At 34.7% G+C, this 15,442-nt stretch overlaps 1 protein-coding gene across 1 annotated transcript in view; it reads right to left on the reverse strand.

Moving 5' to 3' along the window:
* The window catches only part of Sec24CD (COPII coat complex component secretory 24CD), a 400,801-nt gene that overhangs the window by 92,108 nt on the left and 293,251 nt on the right, over window positions 1-15,442 (reverse strand). The window contains exon 15 of the mRNA XM_090409481.1: window positions 13,860-13,956. Within this exon, the coding sequence (XP_090265607.1) occupies window positions 13,860-13,956 (97 nt within the window). The remainder of the gene's footprint in view (window positions 1-13,859; window positions 13,957-15,442) is intronic.

Here is a 15,442-nt window from a genome sequence, read left to right on the forward strand (position 1 = left end):
AACTCCTTGAGTGTTGCTGCTAATTTTTTGGCTAAGTGATACGTCGGGCTAACAATTCCCTCAACGATAGGTCTTAGCAGGGTGTTTTCTTTGTGAATTTTTGGTAGCCTGTAAACTCTTGGGGAGCACGCGTAGTGAGGAAACAGTTTTTTGACTGTATCTTCGGGCCATGTGGTAATTGACTTAAGTAGTTTCTCTGTTTTGTTTTTTGTTCTTTAGTTGGGTTGTAGTTAACTAATTTGTATGTGTTATTGTCAGAGACCAGCAGATTCATTTTTTCTATATAAGTGGTACGGTTTAAAATGACAGTGGCATTTCCTTTATCAGCTCTGGTTATTACAATGTTAGGATTTGTTTTAAGTGATTTTATCGCTGTTAATTCGTGTTTAGTTATGTTGCTTGTTATTGTTTTGTTATGGTTTAAAATGTTCGCAGTTTCTATACTTATTTTGTCTGCTATGTTATTAGGTATGAATCTTAGGCCTCTTTCCATATTACAAATAACTTCAAGTTTGTCTATCATTTTCGGTGCTATAGCAAAATTTAAACTTTTGTTAAGTATAGAGATTTCGTCTTTGTTTAGAGCATGGTTAGATAGGTTGACTATGTTATTGATACCTGTGGGTGATTGGTGGCTCCTGTTGTTTCTTGCTTCTGGTTGGTTGTTGTTATTCACTGTGGCAAACTGTGAATATGGTGGCTGGTTTTGTCGTTCTTTTAGTCTTTGAAATTTGGAAATTGGGGTTTCTTTCTTCGTTTGTCGGATGTGGTTTGCTGTGTTGTCTGTAATCCTTTCTAGGATTATCCAGATATCTGCGTTTAAGTAGCTAGACAGCACCGTTTTTTCTTTTAGTAGCTGGTTTTGTGTAGCGGCTAGGTTCTTTCTGGTAGCTTGGATCTGCTCTCTCAGTAGTGCTTTCTCCATGCGGGGGTATATTCTTTGTGCCTTTGCTGAAGTGAATTTTCTCTTTAACCTGATGCAGTTAGGAGTGATATTGCTGTCCCTACACCATTTTAAAAACACCAGTTGATTGATCAAATACGGGACAATATATACACAATAAACTCCTACCACCACCCAACACAAAAACTAGGTGTCATCAACACGTTAAAAAACAGAGCTCAGACTATCTGTTCCAGTGAACAGGCACTGAAAGACGAATTTAAAAATTATCAGTAATAACTTACAAAAAAACAGATACAGCCAAAACACTATTAACAAAATTCTCTACAAAACCACAATAAAAAACAAAGACAAACTAGACTACAGTAAAACTATAACCATTCCCTAGATTAAAGGAATATCAGACAAAATAAACAGAGTACTACAAAAGTACAACCTCAAAGCCACCTTTAAACTTCCTGCAAAATTAAAGAGCTTACTCAACTCACCCAAAGACCCACTCCCTCCACTAGCTCACCCTGGAGTATACCGGATTTATTGTACTTGCAACATACCATATATAGGAGAAACAGGATGCACTATTCCTATTAGACAAAAAGAACATAAACGACAGATTAAATATAATAATTATGGTGATGCTGGCCTTTCTGATCATGCCCTGAATACCTTACACAGAATTGATTAGAAAACCACCAGCTGTCTACATCACACTAGAACATGGTACGAACGGAAATTCAAGGAGGCCTGTGAGATTATTATCAACCACCCCAATCTGAACAATAATGATGGTCTAAAAATCCCAAACATATGGAAGGTATATATTTGACCTTCCTCACCAAGAACAACTATAAACAGGACTGTAGAAAATCCAGTATTGTAAATCAAAAATAAGAATTGTAATACTAAAAATAGGACACCAATTGTTTCTGAAAGAAAACCATCTAAAAGAATGTTAATTCCTGTCATTGTAAAATAGAATTTAGCTTGATGTAAAAATTTATTTTTTATTTTATTTTATCTTTTTTTTTTCACCAGAGGTCATGCCAGTAGAATAGCATGTGATCAAATCATTGTTTCTATAGCTTACAGTTAATGATGTAACTCAGCTTGTCCTGTATATTTATGTATGCTCCAGATGATGATCTTGATGTGAAGATCGAAACGTCAGGATAATAAAAAAAGTTTTTTTTAACACGGTTGTAAATTCCATAAAATTTTTAAAATGAATGCTGATCACCGTGTAACCCTAAAAGAAAAGAATACTGCAATATTTTGGACACATATGTAGAAGGGAAGGCAACTGCCTGGAAAAAATAATCATCCAGGGTAAACCATGTTTCCCACACGGTTTACCCTGGATGATTATATTTGGTTAATCTCCAACAGGTGGATTGACGAAATATTAAGAATCACTGGACTTAAACTAGAACAAGCAATAAGAGAAGCACAGGGGAGAAAGAAATAGTGAAGCATCATCAGGAAGGTCACGAGTCCTCAGACATGAGGAGATCCGAGAGAGAGAACTGTTTCATGGCCAATGAAGCTTCTAAATGTCATGCTTTTAAATGAGTATCTTTGGAGTGAGGTCATATGTTTATATATCTTTATTTTGTTTCTAGATGTTTCCCCATACATATTAGCTCACTCCAAAGATAGTGCCAGCTTTAACAGCAATGAAAATTGTCAGTCACTTTCACTCTAGCCAATCAATAGGGAAATTAACTAGAACAATATTGAAAATGTTCATTTTTGGATTGGCAAAGCTTTAAAGAACAACTAGCAAAACTTATCTTTATTTTAGTAAGATTTCACTCAAGCAGCAAAACTGTATTATACCTTCTGTGTGTGGTTAAGGATTAAGTACTGGATGATATCATGTTGAAGGTTTAATGGAGTACCGACAACACTAAGAAAAGATTAAAACCTAATTTTAATATTTCATCTGTCACTGAGGTATCTTAAGGGAGTACAAATAACACTTATGACACACACACACACACACACAAAAGGCCAACACAATACTCAATGAAAAACATGGTGATGATGGCTAAAGTTCTACTTAGGCGGTGCACTTCTATGGGCATTTATAGGTAGCTCAGGATGTAAATTGGGACCTCTGTCCCAATTTACATTCTAATTACATCCTAATTGTATTTAAACAAATACACCCGTACTTGTTTAGATTTGGTTAATTTCATCATGCTGCTGCTTCAGATTCCAAAAAACAGTCTTAATTTTCTAAATTTACTGTGATGGAGCTTGGAGAGCTTGAAGATCCTGACTGGTATCCAATACATGGTCTGCAATATCGGAGTGACAGCATAGTTATGATTTCAGATGTAATTTTAGTGTTCACCTAAATGGATAGCAGCTGATCTACCCATCTGTCCAAAATACAGATTTAATGTACAACAAAGTGCAAATTTGTTACTTAGCTCCAGAAATAGCTAATAACAATGGAGTTGACATAGCCAATATCCTCCCCCAGTCTTTGCCTTTGGAAAGTTATTTATCTTTTGGACAACTTGCTGTTCTCAGAAAGTTATGGAAAAATAAAAACACTGTCATCACTAGAGCAGATTAGGGTAATAATGATGCAGTCATCCTTAATGCCACTGAATATAATCAAAAAATGGATATTATTCTCAGAGATCACTCTACTTATATCTCACTAGACTATGATCCCCACCAAAACGCAGGTTAAAATAAATTAAAAAGCCTACTTAAAAAAAAAAAAAGCATCTTGCTGGCCACCTGACATAACAAAACAAAAAATCTTCAGTCCCCCCCCCCCTTCATGATATATAGTTTACCAAAAATCCACACAAACCCAATGCCCCTCTAAGACCTATAGTAGATGCCACTGATGTTCCATATTGTCAAAACAGCTGGCAGTGGTCTTACCACATCCCATTTAAAAAAACTCTACCCATTTTAAAACCTTGAATGAAAATTTAACTTTACCGAATACAGATATACTGGTTGGTAAGTTCTGCCATCACCTCACTGTTCACCAATATTCCTTTGAATGATGCCTTAACACTTAAAAAACATTTTTCCTTCTGATATCTTATATCTCTTTTCCTTTGCATGAATTCTGGTTATTTTTCTTGGAGAAACAAAATTTACAAACAGAGGAAAGTACTAAGGGTTCCCCCACCTCACCCCCAATTGTCAATTTTGAAAACTTGGAAAAATGGGCCACAGATTCAGTCCCACTCCTAAAACCTTCTATCTGGCTAAGATATGTAGATGTATTCTCAAACAAGAAGAAAGGTTAAATGTGTTGGCAGTACACATTAGATTATTTAATGGTAGTGATTCACAACACAGAATGATAAGAAAATAATTAGTATTTATTTTATAACTTATAACTTGTATAACTTATTAGCTGATATTATATCCAATATCTTCAGAGCACAAGAACAGTTTGTCATAGTACATGAAACAACAATTTGGTATAACAGTGCGACTAGTTTAAAAAATTGTAACAAACAATACAAGGAACTAAAGTCCTAAACAAGTATTAATTAAATCTTAAAATGGCTGTCTCCTATTTTCAAAATTGATATGACATGTTGATGTTTGGAGAATGTTTTAAAGCTGTGCTGATTCCAAAATCAAATCTCTCTGACTTATGACTTCTGTGTAGCAGGTTTGTTTTCTTCCATTTGATCCTGTGTGAAGGGGTATCCAAGGCATGGTCTGATAGATCCAACCTGCTATGATGATAGTGCCAAATGTATTGTTTATTTTCCCCAAGGAGGATGCCAACAGTTCTTCCTGTTGTCCATAGTTGACCAGCAAAATTATTACCATTCCATGCAGTTGTATGGAATGGTAATAATTTTGCTGTAGTCTTGCTGTAGTTTTGCTGTTAATAAGCAATGGAGGAGGTTTTTGGAAGCATTTAGTATTTTTTCTATTCTATGGGGATAATAGCCATTGGTACATTTGTCTTATTTGCAGATTAAAGATTTTTATTTTGGTTTTGAGGTGTTTGAAAGCCCAATCTCTTAATAAGTTAAATGGCCATTAAAGTTAAGTTACTTTAAGTTATTTATGAGGTTATGTTACATATCAGATATCCTCGTATGCAAACCTGAGTGCAAGGTTAATCAGATATTTAGTTTCAATTGTTTTCTTTTTGTTTTGAAGTTCAGAGTTTAAAATACTCCAAGTGTGCAAGGAGTAAGTAAAAAAATATATACCCCCACCCCACACACACACACACACTGTACACCCACAGATACGAGACCCTTCAACACTTCTGCGCATCTCAGAAGGAGAATCCATTCCGATAATAGGGTAATTTAATCCATCTTGTGGGATGAGTTGTTTATTACTAACCATTGGAAATTTAGCTTTTCTTTTATGAATATTGTAGTTTTTAAAGTGGCAACTATTTTGCTTGTATAACAGTTGGAAAATTTTATATAAAGCACGTGATTTTCATGTTGGTGACCAATTCATACGTAAGCTTATTTCTTTTTCCCCTTTAACATGACTTGACTCATTTTAGCAAATTGCCAGACTAGGGTCTTAGATCTGTGATCGGACATTATGTACATTAAATGTCATCATCATCAAATTCCTGTCATGTAACCTCAAGGGGTGTAGGATATGATAGTACTACATGAAAAATTTCAATCATTACTAACTTCCCATCTACAATTTTTCCACAAATTAATCTGTTACCTGCCAAAAATCAAACATTATCAGATCTTATATCGCTATTGTCTAAGGCACATTGCACAGTATCGATACACCTATAATTTGGTCTTTCTCTGGATCGTTTTCCTGCCAACCTGGCAGAGGACACATGTTTCGCTAAACTTTCCTTACTCATTCTGTTTAAGTGACCATACCACCTGAGATAAGCTCTGCTAATGCATTCCTGGATGCTGACAATGTCAAGTTCTTTCCTAATATCCTCGTTTTTAATATGATATTGCCACCGATGACATCGGTTCACACCTCTAATCTTTCTCAGGACTCTCATAGTCTTTGGTCAAGTGGTTTACTCTGACCCAGCTCACAGATCCATAAGTTAAAACTGGTTTGAACACTGTCTTCTGAACAGCTAATTTAGTGTTCTGACTAATTTCTCTCTTATTCAATATGAATTTATTCAATTGACTTTCTAGCATACCAACTTTGCTGATTCTGTTGTCTATTTCTATATTTAATTTACCATCTTCACTAAAAATCATTCCTAAATAGCTGAAATGTTTTACTTGTTCCACAAGTTCTCCGTTCACAACATAGTTGACATTTTCAACGATTCTGCCTATTTTCATTGTCTTTGGCTTTTTATTGCTGACACTCATATCATATCTATTACAACAGTTATTAATTTTAGTCAGGGAATCTTGCAGAGTTATAGTGGATTTATTTAGAAGTATAATATTGTCTGCATAAAGCAAAGAGCAGACATTAACATCTCCAATTTTGATATCAAGTTTAATGATATCAAAATGAATAACAGAGGGGGATAATGTACATCCTTGTCTCACACCAGATTTAACATTAAACCATTTTCCTGTACTTCCTTCAATTCTAACTGCTGACTTACAACTCAAATAAAGACTAAGTATTGCTTGATATAATGCCCCATTGACACCATATAACTGTAGCGTATTGAATAGCTTCTCTCTTGGCACCTTGTCATATGCATTTTTCAGATCGACAAAACTTAAATACAGATCTTTGTTATATTCCCATGCTTTCTTGACTATTTATCGTAAATCGAAGATCTGATCCTGAAAGCCTCTATTCGGCCTGAATACAGCTTGTTCTTCCACAATTCTTCTCAACCAGTTTCTCAAGTATACTTGCATAGATCTTACCAGGAACACTCAGTAATGAAATGCCTTTGTAATCCTCACATTCAGTTTTATTTCTCTTTTTATATATGGGTACTATGAGATCTCTACTCCAATCATCGGGAATTCTTCCCTCTGTCCAGGCTTTCTGAACTATGCAGTGCAGCCGTAAGACTTTTATACCAACATACTTCAGCATTTCTGGTCAAATATCATCTACTCCTGCTGCCTTTCCACATTTAAACCTTTGATGGCTTTTTCTACTTCAAGTATGGATATGTATTCCTGACTGCATGCCTGTTGAGTGTTTTTTTACCACTGTGCTATCACTGCTTGTTTCATTTAGCAATTTTTAGAAGTAATTACTCCAAGGATATCTTTTTCTCCCGTTTTCATGTCACCTTTATCATCTCTAACTCGTTTTAGAACACTCTTTCCTCCATTTCTAAGCTTCTTCAAAAACCTCCAGAATATTTTGCCACCTTCTTGATATTTATTTTCTATATTCTTGCCAAAGTCCTCCCATGACTTTTGTTTAGCTAGTTTTGCACAGTGTTTAGCATTCTTGCATTTGTCTCTGTATTCTCTAAGAGTGCAAGTTGACTTATTTGCCAGGAATTTGATATGCTTTCTTCTTTTCCTTCACTGCCTCTAACTTCCTGTGTCCACCATGGAGTTCTGATTTTCTATCCTTGCAGACAACCTCACCACATGCCTCTCTGGCTGAATCAATCAGTGTTTTCTTCAAGGCTTGCCACTGAATCTCCAAGGTTTGGTTGCTGTTCTCAAACTCTTTCATTTTTTCTTAAATAATTTTTATGTATTTTAGTCTACAGTTCACATCTGAGAGTTGCTCAAGTTCGCTTTAAAACTTTCTTACATGTTATTCTTTTCAATATGAAGTTCAATTTTATCCTGCTCAAGACTAAATAGTGATCAAATTCAAATCCTCTGTACACTCTGGTGTCCTGCACCAGGGAGAAAACAAGACTCTCAACAATAACAGTCAATAAGACTTTTCTTATTCCTTGCCTCTTCTCTCCATGTGAATTTGTGCACATTTTTATGTTGGAACATGGTGTTAGTAATAACCAGTCCATGTCCTGAGCAGAAATCCAACAGATATTTGCCATTATTATTAGCTTTGCTCTTTTCTCCAAATTTTCCCAAAATATTTTTGTATATCTTACAATCATTTCCCACTTTGCTATTTAGATCCCCAACAAGGACCAACTTTTCCTTTTTCATGGTGTCAGTTGCTTTCTCTAAAGCATGAAAAAATTCCTCTATTTCAACCTTAGTAGAACCTTCTGTGGGACCAATAGGCACAAATAAGTCTAATTGTCAGGTTCCCAATTCTGATATTTGCCCACATCACTCTACTTGAGACTGCCTGCCATTCAAGAAGATTAGCCTCATATTTTGTGTTGAATACTATGGCTACTCCTTTTCCTTGATTGTCATTTCCTAAATATAACATTTTGTATTTATTGCTCAGAAAGATCTCACCAGTTTTTGATTTTTCTGTTTCAGTCACCCCTATTATGTCGATCTGGTACTTATGTAATTTCTCAGCTAGCTCCATTTCTTTGCTATTCAGGCTTCTTATGTTGATAGTACCGATCTTTAACTCTGGTGATGTTGAGTTGGGGTGTGTTTTCAGATTTGTTCCAGTAGCTGACTTTTAGCTGTCGTCCCGGTTCCCTAGCGAAAACAATGGGGGCCTTGTTTAACTGGGTGACGCCCCAGCCGGCATGAAATTTTGTCATGTTGTATTTTGGTTTAAGCCAATAAGAATACAATTTGTTCGGCTAAATCTCAAATTGGCAGCCCATCCTCATTCGTTCAGTATCCAAGTAGATACCCAACAGGGTGCACCACGAGTAGGTGATTGTACATTAGGTCAGAAGCCCTGGTCGGTTCTCCACATTCCTTTAAAGGCTATGTGGATTTCTCCTCTCAGTTATATAGCTTTGATCCTTAAGCGCCCCCAATACATTAAATGTGTATATATTAAAATTCAGACATCTGACAGCTATCTTCAATTACCCAAAATTTGGGATAGAGTAATTTTGAGAGTATATTCAAACCAGCAGTCAAAGCTATCCTCTATTTCTAGATGTGAAAGTGTACTGCTGAGATTATCGTTCCTCACCTTCCCTCAAGAGAGTTTCTTCATACTTGTCTTTGTTTTGTACCCTGAGGTCTTTGGCTTTTAACTGGTTGAATATAAGAAGACTGATAAATTATTATTATTACACTCTCCATGGAGTTGGCAGACTCATTTCATTGTGGGAGGTTATGACAATCTATCATAATGAATCTTAAAATCCTTAACATTCCTTGCATTAACAACATATTCCAGTAATGCATTCCATTCACTGACAATTCTCCATGTAAAAAATCTACTCCTCACACCCATCTTTGTTACACTCTTACAAAACTTTCAGGGATGGCTCCTGGTTCTTCTCCTCTTGCCTTCTACTCTTTCTTATAATTTCCTCTGGATTAATCTGATAAAATCCTGTCACTAACTTAAACATCTCCACCAAACTCTGCAATCCAAATTCCTTTAACCTTTCTCCGCAGCCAACATTCCAGTCCTGATATTGTCTTAGTCACTTGTCTTTGTATCCTCTTCCAATGTTTCCACATCACAATGAAAACCAGTTGACCAAATCTGAGCACAGTAGTCAAAGTGTGGTCTAACCAGTACTCTAACATAGCAGCACTGTGACATGCAGCCTTTGCAACACTTACATGTCCTCTAAATTTCAGTTTGCTGTCAATCACTCATAAATCTTGAATCTCGTCCACTTTCTGCAGTGCAGCACCATCAATATAAGTACACAGCCTTATATTTCTGCACTCCAAAATGCAATACCTTGCACTTATTAATATTAAACCTACCACCATCACTCTTTTGTCCAAGTCTCTATTCAAATCTTCCTGAAGGGAATTAATATCAGCGATGTTACTTATAATTCTCTCTCCGACTTTGTATCATTAGCAAACAACTGAAGATCCCCAGTCAGTCCATATGATACATCATTTACAAACAAATTAAACAGAAGGGGGGCCCAAGAACAGAACCCTGGGGCACACCACTGGTTACATTCCTTTTTTGAGACACTACTCTATCATAGACAACTTGCTGGTATTGTTCAGGGAGACAATCTCCGATCCATCTAACCAATATACTATCTATTCCCAGACAATGGAGATAGATAGTATTCCCAGATGGATCGGAGATAGATAGTATATCTGCAGGTTGTACACCAACTTATGTGGTAATCTATTAAATGTTTTTGCAAAGTCCAAGAATATCTAACACATTCATCACCTTGTCATAAAATGCAAGTAAACTGCTAAAACAAGACCTACCCTTTACAAATTATACACTTCAAGTATGTCAAATATTACTAAAGATTTGATCTGCATTACTTATCAATAGTTATGACTAATACTTGATAAAAGAGTAAAACTTTATTTAGTCTTTGCCATTAGTAGTTCCATCAAAAGGGAAGTAAAACATCAAGAGTATAATATTTCTAGCATTTGAAATGAAAATAACTATGAAGAATAATGTGCAAGTGTCTGTGTGTGTGGTTGAGAGAAAGAATCCATAAGTAAAGACTATTTTAATGACAAGGTGAGAATTATGGGATTATGAGAATTGAAGATAATGTGAAAATCATAGGAATATAATGAGGATTTGTATTTAAGTTTTGTAACTCTGGAAAAAAGCACATGACAAGGTGTGATTAGAAAAGCTGTTCAAAATGTACAGTTATATGAGAGTAAATGGAATATTATACAGAGCAATATGTAGTCTATATTTAAGATGTAATCAAATGAGAATTGAAGGTAGTACAGGAAGGTAGTGTGATGTAAAATCAGATGTGAGATAAGAGTGCACTAACTTCACTCTTATTCATCATCTATATGGACAGTATTATGAAAGAAAGTAGTATTAAATCTAATATACGAAACTTGGCTGTTTACTTTATGCAAATTAATTATGATACACTCAGTACATATAGATAAATTGATGCAGTCAGAAGTGCTTTAAGATAGAAATATAAGATCTGACAATATTGGAGTGCTAACTAGTAATAGATTAATTTGGAGGAACATTGCTGACAGGACAGTGGTAATAATGTGACCTTAAGTGTGTAATACTGTCACAGTATGCTCCCTTGAGAGTCATTTATGAAACATGGTGAGAATTCTTTAGGTGCACTGGAAAATGCAGTACTTGATCATATTCAGACAAGAAGCTGCTGAGCAATTATTGCTACTACTTTCTTCATATGAGTTCAGTTTAATGTTTGCATTTTATGCCAATTCATGAACCATAAGAGAACTATTAATGACTCCCTACTTCGCATGTTTTATTTAGCAACTATCTTGAATCATCAAACCACCTCTCCCTCCATTTCATGTGCTGCTATTTTCTAGAATAGCCTTCCTGGTATTTCTCATTTCTTTATTAGTTCCTTTTCTCTTCACAATCTGTCACCTATAGCATTTATGTGCTGTAGATAGGTTCTGCAATCCTTTGCAGAATTACTGCAGATTCAGTTGTAGTAACCTGATTAAAGTTAGACAAGTAGTTTAAAGATTATATCATTAAACTACTTGTTTATATGATTATATCTATATAATTTATGATCATTTCCTTACCTATATGATTATATCTATATAAGTAAGGAAATGATTATAGGTAATCATAAGAAAGATGTATTTCATCATTAAATTAACCAAAAAAAAAAAACACATACGGTTGACTTGAATAATAATTTTTTCAATAAATATATCAGAAAATTTGTTGGAGATTTGCGACAATATGAAAAAAAAAACTTGCAGACCAACCGTGTTGCTTATGGACATTGAAAAAAATTAAGAAAAAGTGTGTCACGAATGCATAAAATATATGTAGATACTAGTCTGTTTTATCATTTACTAGCATAAAATATATACAAATCTATTAAAATTACCAAAATTATTAAGTTAAAATTATCAAAACTTATGAACACAAACACTTACAGACCACACATGGTGGCATTCACAGTAGAGAGAAATGTAAACAAACATAAAGATGCAGTATTAAATCATAAGTGCATAAAATTAACTATTAATTAATTAGTTCAATTAATTTGCATAAAATATTTTTTTATAACGATTCATTCATTATTGTATAGGCTAGGCCTACCGTGAAGAAATTATATTCCTACTTCTTCATTATCCATATATAAATTGTTATACCTGTAAATAAATATGAATTTCTCTTTCACATTATCTTTTCATTTTTGATATCTAGTGTTAGCAATACGTACAAGATCTATGTTTTGTATCATATAAGACGATATTGATGTAGGCACTGACAGACAGATGATTCATCTTGTAAACAGACAACGGGTATCAATAAATACAGTACAGCACTGTAAATGTATTTTCTCTGCCTTATGATTTTCTTAATAACATATTCTTTTCTCTAACATACTTTATTGTAAGAATACAGCATATAATATATATAATATACAAAATATGTGTTACTCAACTGTCTATGTTACCAGTAAGGCTTCTGGTCAATAGTAGGCTATTAGTAGTTAAGTTTTTTGGAAAGTCAAAAGTTATATGCAGATTTTTGCAGCAATCGGAGCCCCTAACCCCTACAATGTTGAAGGGTCAATTGTACTGTAAACAATTTTGCTTTCCTTAATTCTGATATTAACATGCAGCTGAAAATTTGTTGTCACTATAAAAATTTGTGCATTCTTTTATTGCACAAATTTTTAGTGACAACAAATATCAGTTTCTTTAAACTGCAACGAAGTAATGAGTAACTGTTATCATTTAGCCAATGAAGACAATTATAATGTAAAATAACAGTAAGATGAATCAGTCCTAAACTTAAACATTGACTTAACCTCTTATGACTATTCACATGTCTAGTTTTATAGTGTTCAGCACCAGATTTTTTTTACTAATATTTCCACTGCTTTAGTTATTTATTTTTTATTGTTTTACAAGAAGTATCATCATGAAGAACATTAGCAATGGGTAGAACTTCTGTAAAAATCCAATGTGCATCCAAAATTATAGTGCACTTATTAAAATTCAACCTGTATTTGGCTTATACATTCCAAACATAAAATTTTGTGTTACCTAATTTTGCCACTACAAATGATCCAATTGTACCCAAAACTGAAATGACTTAACAAATTTGAAAAGAAACCTTAAGCAGCAAACATCAAATTATACAACCAATACAGAATTATATCAGTTTGCATCATTTTGCCAATAAAAAAAATGATTCAATTGAAGCCAAAATTAAAACCCATGGGCATGTTATGTGCATTGTAAATCTCATTCTATAAATGCTATCCAATCAGAGAAGAGACTGCAATGTGTACTGGTAAAATAGACAGTTGAGTAACATATATTTTGTATATTATATATATTATATACTGCATTCTTATAATAAAGTAAGTTAGAGAAAAGAAAATGTTATTAAGAAAATCATAAGGCAGAGAAAATACACTTACAGTGCTGTATTGTATTTATCGATACCTGTCATCTGTTTACAAAATGAATCATCTGTCTGTCAGTGCCTACATCAATATCGTCTTAGATGATACAAAACATAGATGTTGTACGTATTACTAACACTAGATATCAAAAATGAAAAGATAATGTGAAAGAGAAATTCATATTTATTTACAGGTATAACAATTCATATATGGATAATGAAGAAGTAGCAATATGATTTTAACACATTTATAACAGATTTTATCCTCTTGTGGTTGCTAAGTTATGAAGTAACTGAGAAAAATAAACTAATTTTTAAAAAACCAGAGTATTTTAAGAATATGGTGATATACCATTTTTGTCACTAATGTATGGAAAACAGGACTTCTGCACTGATTTAACTCTTATTATCTCCATGGATCTAGCTCCCACTGAACACCACATTATAAGCTAAAACCAGTGTGGGTAAGTTTATGGGAAAACATATGAATTCCAACTGATTCCACACACAAGTAGCCAAGTTGTGAAGAAACTTCATGCACAAACATCTGTCTCCTTAAGCTTCGATAAAGAATTAAAACAAGAATATGACATACCTGTACTAGTTCTGACTCTCATAATAGCATCAAATGCAATGGGTTTTTCAACATCTCTTTTTAAGTCTTCCAGGAATCTTGGACCAACAATATCAGCCTATTAATTAAAAATAAATAACATGAAATTAACAAAACACAAACAAGAAGTATACTTTATTATCATGAAATCTATTTCATTTTATTTAGTGTACTTAAATGTTTTGTTTGTAATTGTTTGTACTTTTTTTTCTATTTATTTAACGGAATTTATTAATTGAATAATTAACGATTATGGTACTCGGCAGTAAGGAATGATGATGGATTCAGCAGCAGTCGCAAGTGGCGTATCGCCAAGTCCTCCGCCATTTAAGAACTCAATTATTAGCAATATCATAAGGGACTTTGTGGCATGCAGTACTTGCGGCATGTATGCGTCTCAGGAATTAGATATGTGGCTTGTGAAAGAGAGCAGAGAGCGTATATGCGCAAAATGCAGGCAGCTGGAGGAAATAAGTGCATTAGAAATATCAATATCCGACTTTGTTGGTCCAGGAACGGGGAATGAATGTAGGAAGACAAGTAGTGTAATAGGAGAGAATGAAAAAAAGATATATATGAATGAGAAAATAATAATTGATAGTGTGGAAGGTGTGAGTGACTGTAAAAGTTTAGGAGATGGTTTTGTTTGGGACAGTGAATTTAGATTAAGAGTGACTGACCTGCAGAGGAAGATAGATGAGTTGAAAGAGGAGGTGGAATGTCTTGTGAATGAAAGTAGAAGCATGAAAGATAAGATTAGGAGAATGGAAGAGATAAATGCAAGGAGAATCAGAGTAGGAGAGAGAGAGAATTTAGGGAGTATGAGTGAGAGGTATAGGGGTGCTAGAAGAGGAGAGAATGGAAACAGTAGAAGAGAGGGAATGAGAGAGGTATGGGAATGCTAGCAGACGAGAGGATGGAAACGATAGGAGAGATGGAATGAGAGAGGTATGGGAATGCTAGAAGACGAGAGGATGGAAACAGTAGGAGAGACAGAATGAGAGAGGGATATGGAAGTGCTAGAAGAGGAGAGAATGGAAACAGTAGGAGAGAGAGGTATGGGAATGCTAGAAGAGAGAATAGCAGTAGAGGAGAGGGAATGAGAGAGACCTATGGGAATGAAAGAAGAGTAGAGAATGGAAACAATAGGAGAGAGGGAATGGTAAGAGGTATAATGTATGGCGACTCAATGATCCGTGGTGTTCAAGATAAGATGCTAGTAAGACAGGTAACACTGAGCCCAGTGGAGTCTAGAAGGGATAATACTGGATATAGAAACAATGGCATTTATATGCTTTATACTAATGCCAGGAGTATCCGGAATAAGGGAGAGGAATTGGTGGCGCAGATAGCATCAGCCTGGCCAAAAATTATTGGGATCACTGAGACATGGTTGACAGAAGGGGATATAATAACAGGAATAGAAGTCACTGGGTATAGCATTTTTCGTCAGGATAGGAGGGAAAAGCGTGGTGGTGGTGGGGTACTGCTTATGATAAGTGATGACCTATGTCCTCTAAGAGTGGAGGCTTTGGAAGGAAGTGAGACAAATGATTTTGAGAGCA

The sequence above is a fragment of the Typopeltis vanoorti genome, chromosome 19 (genome assembly GCF_054136105.1).
Source record: "Typopeltis vanoorti isolate ZY-2024b chromosome 19, IOZ_Tvanoo_1.0, whole genome shotgun sequence".
Taxonomy (NCBI): domain Eukaryota; kingdom Metazoa; phylum Arthropoda; class Arachnida; order Uropygi; family Thelyphonidae; genus Typopeltis; species Typopeltis vanoorti.